General features: G+C 43.9%; 1 protein-coding gene across 3 annotated transcripts in view; it reads left to right on the top strand.

Annotated features, from left to right (window-relative positions):
- olfm2a (olfactomedin 2a) overlaps positions 1-14,103 on the top strand; it is a 642,861-nt gene that overhangs the window by 508,314 nt on the left and 120,444 nt on the right. The window contains exon 1 of one of the 3 annotated variants that reach the window (XM_063035725.1): positions 1,017-1,080. The exons of the other annotated variants lie outside the window; for them this stretch is intronic. Within the exon in view, the coding sequence (XP_062891795.1) occupies positions 1,031-1,080 (50 nt within the window). The 5' untranslated portion in view covers positions 1,017-1,030. Of the gene's footprint in view, positions 1-1,016; positions 1,081-14,103 lie in introns of those variants that run through there. 3 annotated transcript variants of the gene reach the window in all.

The raw sequence follows: 14,103 nt of genomic DNA on the forward strand, positions 1-14,103 counted from the left end.
GTGAGGTTGCCATTATTTGGTGTTCTATCTGTCAATAAGGTTATTGATCTAGATTCCTGTTGATTGACATTTTGTTGATGGAGCTCAGAATGTGAATGATGATCTACTGTTCCACTCTGTTAGCCTGTGTGTTGTTGATTGCTGTGTGATTAATTCTGCTCATGTTAATCTTAAAATGTCTTGGTTAGACACAGCAACTAATCCCCTCTAAACTCTGCCCTGAAGCCATTCATCCCCAGACTGCTATTGCTGTGTTTACACTGGCAATCCGCAGCCTCTCGTCTCTGTTCTCCAAATAACACTGGACAAAAAGTTTTTTTGAAACTGGTGCTTCCTTAGAATTTTTTTTTCTTTGTTTATAATAGACCACTTGAAGCTGAACACAAATATAATTTCAGAATAGTTGTATCACGTAGGAAATTCAAGAAACAAGAAATTAAACTTTTATTGAAAATAGTGCATTTAATTTCAGAACAGTACTGATGCTTTGCGATAGTTCAACTAAGCTGAACTTGTTTTGTTGATGATTTTCATTTGTATTCACCGTCTGAGGTTTCTCGTTTAAGTGTCCAACAATAATCAGCCATAATGGTGGATTCCAGTTGCCCTGATACCATTTCTTTATGACTGCAATGCCCTGCTGAAACCTTTCATTATGTTTGACACTGACAGATCCAAGATTTGCAGGCAAGAAGTCTAAATGGGAATGCAGAAAATGAATCTTTAGTGACATGTTGCACTTCATAGTTTTGTTTTCTTGAAGCATGTTGTCAACCAGCTGCACATAGTTTGGTGCTCTGTAGCTGCCAAGAACGTTTTCAACAACATCCTTGAATACCTTCCATGTGATTTTCTCCAGTCCCAGTAGAAGTTCTTCGAATTGCCTGTAACTAATGACCTGTTTGATTTGTAGATCTTCCTTAATCTTGGCATCAGTTAATCTGGGAAACATCTGTCTCAAATATCAAAATCCTTCTTGGAAATTTATAGCCTTTCTAAAATGTCTTGCTTTGCAGCATCCATCCTCCCTATGCATGACCAGACACGCCTGGACAAGATCAGAATCTTTTCAGCTTACACGTGAGCAACATCTGAATTGAGTTAATTATGAATCGAAATAACAAATATAAGTGATTTCAAAAAATGGTGCGTGACAGGGAAATGTCAGTGTTTTCATGATCAGTAGCCCAAAGTCCATAAGACACGCCTAAAAGTATTCCAGAAGCAAAATCTTTGTTGTTCAGTGAAATCTGCAGAAGGAAACTTACAGTACATAAATTAATACAATGTGCAAAGGCCATTCAGCCCAATTCATCCGTGCTGACCAGGATGCCGATCTAAGCTAATCCCATTTGCTAGCTTTTTAGCAAAATTCACAGCATATGTCAGCGATCATAAACCTGATTCTGATAACATCCCACTGAACCTTTTCTATCAATATACTTGTCTGTGTAACTTTTAAATGTTGTTAATGTACCTGCATGAACCACTGCCACTGACAGTCCAATCTACATAATGACCACCCTCGGAGAGAAGTTGCCCCTCAGACAGAGGGAAGGTGATGATGGGAACCATGCAGGGAGAAGGAGACAGATGGAATAAGATAGGGACTGCCACATTGCAAATCCACACTCAATCCTGCTGCACGGTTTCGACAATTCCTTTCCCTTCCACAGATGCTGCTGAAAATCAAGAAGATCCTCCATTAAGATTCTTTGGATTCCAGCATATGCAGTCACGTATCTCTGTTTTTGCTTTTTGATTACTGGAGATTGTTGGTGGAGAAATTTTGAATGTTGGGGGATTGTGGGCATTAGAATTTTGGAAGTTGATAGAATTTAGGGCTTGGAAGGGTGTTGGAGATGGGTGGTGAGCTTTCTCAGGATTCACATGTGTTCTGCTAGGACTGTGCTTTCATCTCTTTGGATCCCAGCTGAACTTGCTAGAAGAGCTGAGATACACTCAGCAACCACATTATTAGGTGCATCTTTATACCTGCTCGTAAGTACAAATATCAAATCAGCTGATAATGCGGCAGCAAGTCGATGCATAACGCACACAGTTGTGGTCAAGAGGGTCAGTTGCTGTTCAGACCAAACATCTGAATGGATAAGAAATATGATCTAAACCACTTAACCAGGGAATGATTATTAGCACCATCAAACACGGTGAGTTCTTTCTCTTTGCATGGGATTTTTTCTTATTTTTAAACCATAGAAGAGAGATAGGTCTAGTGGAGTGGCCATCATCGGAGTGGGGGCTGGATTCAGAATGGGAACTTAGAGGCTTTGACTCAAGAGGCTGCAATGAGAAGAGACTGAGGCCAAAGAAACAGGTAAGAAGGGTAGGTTTTTCCCTTTGTTACTGCTGATTTGGTCTTGGTTGCCCATAGTACAGTGCAGACAGGATGGCAGGTTGACAGTGGAATGCTCCTCCACGGGATGTGGGAATTCATGGAACCTGATGGTCTTCATGATGACTACACCAGCAGGAAGTGCAGCCAACTCCAGCTCACAAAAGACCGCATAAAGGAGCTGGAGCTGCAGTTGGATGAGCTACGGATCAACCGCGAGGAAGAACAATTGATAGATACGAATTCTGAGTTAAACCCGGAGTGCAGAATTCAGGGAGTAGGTGGATGAACACCAAGAGAAGTAAAGGGAGAGAGAAGTCAGTGCAAGGTGCCCCTGTGGCCATTCCCTTCAGCAACAGGTACACCCCTTTGGATACAGCTGAGTGGTGACCTATCTGGACAAGGCAGCAGCAGCCAGACCAATAACACTGTGATCAGCTCTGAGCCTCACAAGGGTAGGGTGAAGTCAGGTGGAGCAATAGTCACAGGGGACTTGATAGGGGGACAGATAGGAGATTCTGCAGCAGCAAAAGAGATGCTCGGATAATGTGTTGCCTCCCAGGTGCTAGAGTCTAGGATGTCTCTGAGCAGTTGCAGAATATTCTTGAAGGGGAGGGTGTGCAGCTGGAGGTTGTGGCACAGATTGGTACCAATGACGTAGGCAGCAGAGGGTAGAGGTCCTGCACAGTAAATTTAGGGAGTTTGGAAGGAGACTGAAGAGAAGGACCTCCAAGGTGATAATCTCTAGATTACTGCTGGTGTCACTAGCTATGGAAGATCAGAACAGAGAGATAGCACAGATGAATGAGTGACTGAGGAGATGGTGCAGGGGGCAGGATTTCAAGTTCTTAGATCATTGGAACCTTTTCTGGGGAAGGCGTGACCTGCATATGTGGGATGAGTTGCACCTGAACTGGAGGGGAACCAATATCCTGTGATGGGAGGTTTGCTAATGCTTTTGGGGAGAGTTTAAACTAGATTTGCAGGGTCATGGGAACCAAAGTGAAAAGGCAGAGGAAGGGGCGGTTGGTGCACAAATAGCGACAGCTTGTAGTGAATTTGTGAGGAAGAACAGGCAGATGGTAGAACAAAGATGCACTCAGCCAGATGGTTTGCGATGTGTCTATTTTAATGCAAGGAGTATCATAAACAAGGTGGATGAACTTAGAACGTGGATCGATACGTAGAACTATGACGTTGTGGCCATTACAGAGACTTGGATATCACAGGGGCAAGAATAGCCGGTGAATGTGCCGGGCTTTAGATGTTTCAAAAGGGACAGGAAGGGAGGCAAAAGAGGTGGAGGAGTGGCATTGCTAATCAGGAATAGTATCATGGTTACAGAAAAAGAGGAAGTCATGGAGGGATTGCCTACTGAGTCAGTATGGGTGGAAGTCAGAAATGAAATGGGCAATAACTCTACTGGGTGTTTTTTATAGACCCTCAATGGTGACAGGGATATTGAGGTGCAGATAGAGAGGCAGATTCTGGAATGGTGCAATAATAATAGGGTTGTTACTTTCCTAATTTTAACTTTCCTAATATTGACTGGCAACTCCTTAGTGCAAAAGGTTTGGATAGGGTAGAGTTTGTTAGGTATCTTCAGGAAGTTTTCCTGACACAATTTGTGGATAAGCCAACTAGAGGAGAGGCTGTACTTGATCTGGGATTGGGAAACAAACCTGGTCAGGTGTCAGATCTCTCAGTGGGACAGCATTTTGGAGTTAGTGATCACAACTCTATCTCCTTTACCATAGCGCTGGAGAGGGATAGGAGCAGACAATTCAGGAAAACATTTAATTGGGGTAGGGGGAAATATGATGCTATTAGGCAGAAACTTGGGAGCATAAATTGGGAGCAGATGTACTCAGGGAAATGCACAGCAGAAATGTGGCAAATGTTCAGGGAACATTTGCATGGCATTCTGCATAGACATATTCCATTGAGGCAGGGAAAGGACAGTAGGGTAAAAGAACCATGATGTACAAAGGAATTAGAAAATCTAATTAAGAAGAAAAGAAAAGCTTATGAAAGGTTCAAGAAACTAGGAACTGTTAGAGCTCTAGAAAATTACAAGGTTGCCAGGAAGGAGTTTAAGAATGAAATTAGGAGAGCTAGAAGGAGCCATGAGAAGGCCTGGGCTAGCAGGATTAAGGAATACCCCAAAACATTCTACAAGTATGTGAACAGCAAGAGGATAAGATGTGAGAGAATAGGACCAAACACGTATGACAGGAAATTATAGACCAGTGAGTCTTAGTTAGTAGTGGGCAAGTTGTTGGAGAAGATCCTGAGAGGCAGAACTTATGAGCCTTTAGAGTGACATAATCATGACTTTGTCAAGGACAGGTCATGCCTTACAAGCCTGATTAATTCTTTGAGGATGTAACAAAACACATTGATGAAGGTAGAGCTGTGGATGTAGAGTATATGGATTTCAGTAAGGCATTTGATAAGGTTCCCCATGCAAGGCTCCTTCAGAAAGTAAGGAAGCATGGGATCCAAGGAGACCTTGCTTTGTAGATCCATAATTGGCTTGCCCACAGAAGTAAAAGGTAGTTGTAGATGATTCATATTTTACATGGAGGCCAGTGACCAGTGCAGGGATCTGTTCTGGGACCCCTCCCTTGTGATTTTTAAAAAGGATCTGGATGAAGAAGTGGAGGGATGGGTTAGTAAATTTGCTGATGACACAAAGGTTGGAGGTGTTGTGGATAGTCTGGGGGGTTGTCAGAGGTTACAGCGGGACATTGATAGGATGCAGAACTGGCCTAAGAAGTGGCAGATGGTGTTCAACCCAGATAAGTGTGAAATGGTTCATTTTTGTAGGTGAAATATGATGACAGAATATAGTATTAATGGTAAGACTCTTGGCAGTGTGGAGGATGAGGGATCTTGGGTGTGTTGGCCTTCATCAATTGTGGGATTGAGTTCAAGAGCCATGAGGTAATGTTAAAGCTATATAAGACCTTAATTAGACCCCTCTTGGAGTACTGTGTTCAGTTCTGGTCACCCCAGTACAAGAAGGATGTGGATACTATACAGAAAGTGCAGAGAAGATTTACAAGGATGTTGCCTGGATTAGAGAATATGCCTTATGAGAATATGTTGAGTGAACTCGGCCTTTTCTCCTTGGAGCAAATGAGGATGAGAGGTGACCTGATAGAGGTGTATAAGATGATGAGAGGCATTAATCGTTTGGATAGCCAGAGGCTTTCTCCCAGGGCTGAAATGGCTAACACGAAGGGGCATTGTTTTAAGGTGCTTGGAATGTTGCACAAGGGGGATGTCAAAGGTAAGTTTTTCACATAGAGTGGTGGGTGTGTGCAATGCACTGCCAGCAATGGTAGAGGTGGATACAATTAGGTCTTTTAAGAGACTATTAGATAGGTCCATGGAGATTAGAAAAATTGAGGGCTATGCAGTAGAGAAATTCTAGGCAGTTTCTAGAGTAGGTTACATGGTCAGCACAACATTGTGGGCTGAAGGGCCTGTAATGTGCTGTAGATTTCTATGTTCTATGTAGATTTCTAAAATTCTCTAGAGTTGACAGAGAACGGTGTGAAAAACAAACAAAAAAGAACACCCTGTGAGTGACAATTCTGTGGGTGAAAACACCGTGTTAATGAGAGAGGTCAGAGGAGAATGGCCAGACTGGTTCAAGCTAACAGGAAGGTGACAGTACCTTAAATAACCGCACGTTACAACAATGGTGTGCAGCAGAGCATCTCCGAACACACAACGCGTCGAACTCTGCAGTGGATGGGCTACAGCAGCCAAAGACCGCGAACATATTGTACACTCATTGGCCATTTTATTAGGTATTGGAGGTACCTAATAAAGTGCCCGCTATGTGTACATCCATATCAGAGTTGGAACTTGTGCTTACGTGGAAAACCATAATGAGCAAAGCAATTGGTTTATGGTCACCTGCTGAATCAAATTGTGTTGCTGTCACATGAGAATATTCGGTTCCATTCGTGTTTGGAGGATTTTGCTCCATGATTTAATTTGACTTTATAATTAGGTAGATGGTTAATGGTGACTGAACAGAGAAATCATATCATACCTCCAGATTTCCCTAGTGTTTTAGTATCATGGAATTCTCAACATTTTGAAGAGACCCTGACTTTTGAACAGGTTGCTAAGGAGGATGGAATTGAGAATAAATTTCTATATTAGCTGCTTGTGTAAAACTGAGAAAGAGTTCTAATGACATTGCTCCATTAAATATTTTCTTCAGGGAGTTTGCATCTTTCAAATGGACACAATCACATGATAATGTCAAAACAGTCTCTCTGCAAACAGCGTCTCTGACAGTGAGTCATTACCTTCTTGCTGCCTGAACCCCCGGACATCTGTTCAGAGATAAATGCTATCACTGATCCACAGATAATAGGCGGATTCCAATTTTAGGTTGTAATTGGAAATCAATTTGTTCCAGGTGAAGAATAGCTGAACTAATGCTCTACAGTCTGCAACTGAGGCTAATATGGTAGGAAGTTGAAGTGCTTTTAACCTACTTTGTGTTAAATTAGTGGATGTCAGCTGATGCTGGAGATGGAATGCTGTAATTAGGCTCAGCTTGTCCTAGAGAAGAGAGAGAGAAAAAAACATGTCTTTCCCTGGATAACTGTCCAATGCTTGAAGACATTGGCATTTGAATGTAGGTAACCCTAGACTAGGTTCGCTAGCAAAGACAAGCTGTTTTTGCAGCGGGGAGATACCCAACTGCAATTAGTGCAATCGAGAGAAAAAAATTAAACTGCTGGTAGGAACATTTTTGGGGGGGTGGGGGTCAAAGGATGATCAGCATTTTACGCTGAGACACTGCATTGTAAATATATAGCGCCTTCCTGTACCTTTGGGTATTAAGAATTCCCAAATCATTTTGCAGGCAATGAAGCATCTTTGATGGGTGTTTACTGTTATAATGTGGGAAATGGGATAGGCAATTTCATACAAGATCCTGTAAAGGACAATGTAATGACATCCAAATTAACTCTAAGTGAAGTAGATGGAAAAGTGAATACCTCTGCCAAGGTAACTGGCCCCTCCTCACGCAGAAAACACACACACTCACAGATACACTCACACTCATACACACTCCTACACATGCATATACTCACACAGACATGCGTATACACACGCACGCACGAGGATAGTAAAAGCTTCCTTAGGTATGTGAAGAGGAAAAAATTAATTAAGACCAAAGTTGGGGCCTTGACAGAAACGGGTGAAATTATTATGGGGAACAAGGAAATGGCAGACGAGCTGAACAGGTACTTTCGATCTGTCTTCACTAGGGAAGACCCAAACAATCTCCCAGATGTAATAGTGGCCAGAGGACTTAGGATAACAGAGGAACTGAAGGAAATTCGCAACAGACAGAAGATGGTGTTGGGTAAACTGATGGGACTGAAGGCTGATAATTCCCTAGGGCCGATGGTCTGCATCCCAGGGAACTTAAGGAGGTGGCTCTAGAAATCGTGGATGCATTGGTAATCATTTTCTAATGTTCTATAGATTCAGGATCAGTTCCTACGGATTGGAGGGTAGCTAATGTTATCCCACTTTTTAAGAAAGGAGGGAGAGAGAAAACAGGCAATTATAGACCACTTAGTCTGACATCAGTGGTGGGAAGATGCTGGCATCAATTATAAAAGATGAAATAGCAGCATATTTGGATAGCAGTGGCAGGATAGGTCCGAGTCAGCATGGATTTACGAAGGGGAAATCATGCTTGACTAATCTTCTGGAATTTTTTGAAAATGTAACTATGCAAATTGACATGGGAAAGCCAGTGGATGTAGTGTACCTGGACTTTCAGAAAGCCTTTGATAAGGTCCCACATAGGAGGTTAGTGAGCAAAATTAGAGCACATGGTATTGGGGGTAGGGTACTGACATGGATTGAAAATTGGTTGGCAGACAGGAAACTAAGAGTAGGGATTAACGGGTCCCTTTCAGAATGGCAGGCAGTGACTAGTAGGGTACCACAAGGCTCGGTGCTGGGACCGCAGCTATTTACAATATACATTAATGATTTAGATGAAGGGATTAAAAGTAACATTAGCAAATTTGCAGATGACACAAAGCTGGGTGGCAGTGTGAAATGTGAGGAGGATGTTATGAGAATGCAGGGTGACTTGGACAGGTTGGGTGAGTGGGCAGATGCATGGCAGATGCAGTTTAATGTGGATAGATATGAGGTTATCCACTTTGGTGGCAAGAACAGGAAGGCAGATTACTATCTGAATAGTGTCAAGTTAGGAAAAGGGGAAGTACAACAAGATCTAGGTGTCCTTGTTCATCAGTCACTGAAAGTAAGCATGCAGGTACAGCAGGCAGTGAAGAAAGCTGATGGCATGTTGGCCTTCATAACAAGAGGAGTTGAGTATAGGAGGAGAGAGGTCCTTCTGCAGTTGTACAGGGCCCTGGTGAGACCACACCTGGAGTACTGTGTGAAGTTTTGGTCTCCAAATTTGAGGAAGGACATCCTTGCTATTGAGGGAGTGCAGCGTAGGTTCATGAGGTTAATTCCCAGGATGGCGGGACTGTCATATGTTGAAAGATTGAAGCGACTGGGGTTGTATACACTGGAATTTAGAAGGATGAGAGGGGATCTGATTGAAACATATAAAATTATTAAGGGATTGGACACGCTAGAGGCAGGAAACATGTTCCTGATGTTAGGGGAGTCCAGAACCAGAGGCCATAGTTTAAGAATAAGGGGTAGACAATTTAGAACGGAGTTGAGGAAAAACTTTTTCACACAGAGAGTTGTGGATCTGTGGAATGCTCTGCCTCAGAAGGCAATGGAGGCTAATTCTCTGGATTCTTTCAAGAAAGAGTTAGATAGAGCTCTTAAAGATAGCGGAGTGAAGGGATATGGGGCGAAGGCAGGAACAGGGTACTGATTGTGGATGATCAGCCATGATCACAGTGAATGATGGTGCTGGCTCGAAGGGCTGAATGGCCTACTCCTGCACCTATTCTCTGTTGTCTATTTATTGTCACACTCATACGTATGCACATGCTACATACATATACACATGTGTGTGTGCACATACTCACATACAGTCACTCACACACTCACAAGCATACACTCACATATATGCATACACTCACCCACACAAGCGTACAGTCACACACACATACATTTGCACATACAATCACACTTAGACAACACACACACACAGATGTACACACACACACACACACACACACACACACTCATATGCAAACACGCAAACACACACTTCAGCCGACAATGTCAAGCTGACCTTTTAACCTACACTAAGTTCAATCTAACCCTTCCCTCCTACATAGCGCTCCAGTTTCGATCTTCCATGTGCCTATCGAAGAGTTGCTTTAATTCTCCGAATGTATCTGCCTCCATTGCACTCCTAGCTGTGCACTCCACACATCCTCCTCTGTATGAGTGTAAAAAACTTATCTCTGACACCTCCCCCTATACGTTCCTCCAATCACATTACAATTATGCCACCTGGTATTAGCCATTTCTGCTCTGTAAAGAAGTCTTTGGCCATCCACTCGATCAATGCCTCTTTACATCTTTGGAGATACAAATATGCAAGAACGTAGGACTTAGACTTAAGACAAGCTAAATTGGAGACAAATAGGAACGTAGAAATGACTGGACACAAAACTGAAATTCACGTCGAAAGAAAAAAGGACTTTGATTATACCACTGAATTGGTAAAGTGTTTAAATTAATTGCCATGATCAGCAATGCTCAGAATATTCCTTGGAAATGGTTACAAAGTCATTAATTGGTCTTTTCTGTTGAACAATGGAAACAAGTTTCCATCTGTTTTCAAGGTTTCTCCATGGACTGTACACAGCAATGCAACAAGGAGAAAATTAGGCAGAAAACTGTCTGAATGCTGTTCCTGGCAGTGATACCAACTAGCCCTGAAGGACCAAACTCTATTGACAGCCTGACAGATTAGCAAGTCTCCTGTGCACACAGAGAGTTAGATTTCCAGTCCGTGGAGGTGAGCTTTCCGACAGTGAAGACAATTGGAATGCATCATGATAATTGGAACGCTCCCTGAGGTAAGAATTTTCACCCAATACTAATGGTTCTATCAGGATTTATCCCGATATCCCTGGGAAGGTCTCAGCTTCTGTCACTGGCATTGGTCTAATGATGAAGAGTTTTGAGAGGCTGGTGTTGAAGCATATCGGCTCCTGTCTGAATTGTGACTTGGATCCGCTCCAGTTCACCTACTGAGCAACAGGTCTACAGCAGATGCTATCTTGTTGGCTCTTCACACAGCCCTGGAACATCCGGACAGCAAAGGTGCATACATCAGGATGTTCTTTATTGATTACAGCTCAACTTTTAACACCATCATCCTCTCAAAACTAATCAGTAAACTCAAAGACCTAGGCCTCAATACCCCCTTGTGCAATTAGATCCTGGATTTCTTCACTTGTAGACCCAATCAGTTTGGCTTGGCAAAAACATCTCCTTAACGATCGCCATCACTACAGGGGCACTGCAGGGATGTGTACTTAGCCCCCTGATCCACTCACTTTACACCCATGAATCTGTGGCTAAGGACAACTCCAACACCATGTACAAGTTCGCTGACTACACCACTATTGTGGGCTGTTTCGAAGGGGAAGATGAATTAGCATACAGGAGGGAGATTGAAAATTTGGCTGAGTGGTGTCATAACAACAACCTCTCGCTCAATGTCAATAAGACCAAGGAACTGATGGTAGACTTCAGGAGAGGGAAACCAGAGGACCATGAGCCAGCAAGCATCAGAGGATCAGAGCTGCTGAGGGTCAGTAGCTTTAAATTCCAGGGTGTCAAGTCAAGTCAAATCAACTCACTTTTTATTGTCGTTTCAACCATAACTGTTGGTACAGTACACAGTAAAAACGAGACAACGTTTTTCAGGACCATGGTGCTACATGAACAATACAAAAAAAACACAAAACTACACTAGACTACAGACCTACCCAGAACTGCATAAAGTGCACAAAACAGTGCAGGCATTACAATAAATAATAAACAAGACAATAGGCACAGTAGAGGGCAGTAGGTTTATAATTATAAATAAATAGAGGTGTCAGTCCAGGCTGTGAGTATTGAGGAATCTGATGACTTTGGGGAAGAAACTGTTGCACAATCTGGTCGTGAGAGCCTGAATGCTTCGGTGCCTTTTGCCAGATGGCAGGAGGGAGAAGAGTTTGTATGAGGGGTTTGTGGGGTCCTTCATAATGCTGTTTGCTTTATGGATGCAGCGTGTGGTGTAAATGTCTCTAATAGCGGGAAGAGAGACCCCGATGATCTTCTCAGCTGACCTCACTATCCGCTGCAGGGTCTTGCGATCCGAGATGGTGCGATTTCCGAACCAGGCAGTGATGCAGCTGCTCAGGATGCTCTTAATACAACCTCTGTAGAATGTGGTGAGGATGCGGGGTGGGAGATGGACTTTTCTCAGCCTTCGCAGAAAGTAGAGATGCTGCTGGGCTTTCTTTGCTATGGAGCTGGTGTTGAGGGACCAGGTGAGATTCTCCACCAGGTGAACACCAAGAAATTTGGTGCTCTTTACGATCTCAACGGAGGAGCCATCAATGTTCAGCGGAGAGTGGTAGCTCCGTGCTCTCCTGAAGTCAACAAACATCTCTTTTGTTTTGTTCACATTCAGAGACAGATTGTTGGCTCTGCACCAGTCTGTTAGCCACTGCACCTCCTCTCTGTATGCTGACTCATCGTTCTTGCTGATGAGCCCCACCACGGTCGTGTCATTGGTGAACTTGATGATGTGGTTCGAGCTGTGTATTGCAGCACAGTCGTGGGTCAGCAGAGTGAACAGCAATGGACCGAGCACACATCCCTGGAGGGGCCCCCATGCTCAGTGTGATGGTGTTGGAGATGCTGCTTCCAATCCAGACTGACTGAGGTCTCCCAGTCAGGAAGTCTAGGATCCAGTTGCAGAGGGAGGTGTTCGGGTCCAGTAGGCTCAGCTTTCCAATCAGTTTCTGAGGAATCATTGTGTTGAATGCTGAACTGAAGTCTATGAACAGCATTCGAACGTACGTGTCTGTTTTGTCCAGGTGGGTTAGGGCCAGGTGGAAGGTGATGGCAATGGTGTTGTCTGTTGAACGGTTGGGACAGTACGCGAACTGCAGGGGGCCCAGTAAGGGGGGCAGCAGGGTCTTGATGTGTCTCATGACGAGCCTCTCGAAACGCATCATGATGATGGATGTGAGTGCGACGGGACGGTAGTCGCTGAGGCAGGACACTGAAGACTTCTTTGGCTCAGGGACGATGGCGGTGGCCTTGAAGCACATAGGAACGACGGCGCTGCTCAGGGAGATGTTGAAGATATCAGTGAGAGTCTCAGCTAGCTGATCTGCACATCCTCTAAGCACTCTGCCAGGAATATTGTCTAGTCCAGCAGCCTTCCGTGGGTTGACCCTGCACAGGGTTCTCCTCACATCGGCCACGGTAAGACACAACACTTGGTTGTTTGGAGGAGGGATGGTCTTCCTCGCCACCTCAAACCGAGCATAGAAGTTATTCAATGCATCTGGGAGGGAGGCATCACCAGCACAGGCAGGTGGTGTTGTCTTGTAATTGGTGATGTCCTGAATGCCCTTCCTGATGCTGATCTCCTGGGAGTTTCACACACACTAGTCTCTAGAATTTATAGAAAATGGTGCAAGATAGTTTTTTTTTAAAAATCCAATTAGCAGCAATTTTGTGGGTGAAAATACTTTGTTAATGAGAGAGATCAGAGGGGAATGGTCAGACTAGTTCATTCTGACAGGAAGACGACAGTAAATCAAATAACCATGTGTTATAGCAGTGGTGTGTAGAACAGCATCTCTGAAGAACCTTGAATTGAATGGGTGAGAGCAGCAGAACATACAATCAGTGGCCAGGAGGAAGCTAGTAAAGTGGCTCTGAGTGCTTATTGCCATTCCTTCACAGTTGCTGGGTCAAAATCCTGGAACTTCCTGCCTAACAGCATTGTGCAAGTGCCCACACCTCAAGGACCACAATGGTTCAGGAAGGCAGCTCACTGCCACCTTCAAAGGTCAAATCAAAGGTCCAGGGTTCATTTTATCATCAAAGTATGTGTACAGAATACACCTCTGAGATATGTCTTCTCCAGATAGCCATAAAATACAGAAAACCATAGAAGTAGTTGAAAGAAAGATATCAATCAGACCGCCCTCTGCATGAAAGAAAAAGAAACAAACACACTCAAACCCCAAACACCAGCTCACCAATCAGCAATTGTGCTCAGTTCTGGTCGCCTCACTACAGGAAGGATGTGGAAGCCATAGAAAGGGTGCAGAGGAGATTTACAAGGATGTTGCCTGGATTGGGAAGCATGCCTTATGAAAACAGGTTGAGTGAACTCGGCCTTTTCTCCTTGGAGCGACGGAGGATGAGAGGAGACCTGACAGAGGTGTACAAGATGATGAGAGGCATTGATCATCTGCATGGCCAGAGGCTTTTTTCCCAGGGCTGAAATGGCTGCCCTAAGAGGGCACAGGTTTAAAGTGCTTGGGAGTAGGTACAGAGGAGATGTCAGGGGTAAGTTTTTTAAGCAGAGAGTAGGGAGTGTGTGGAATGGGCTGCCGGCAACAGTGGTGGAGGTGGATACGATAGGGTCTTTTAAGAGACTTTTGGACAGGTACATGGAGCTTAGTAAAATAGAGGGCTATAGGTAAGCCTAGTAATTTCTAAGGTAA

This window comes from Mobula hypostoma, chromosome 29, assembly GCF_963921235.1.
Source record: "Mobula hypostoma chromosome 29, sMobHyp1.1, whole genome shotgun sequence".
Taxonomy (NCBI): domain Eukaryota; kingdom Metazoa; phylum Chordata; class Chondrichthyes; order Myliobatiformes; family Myliobatidae; genus Mobula; species Mobula hypostoma.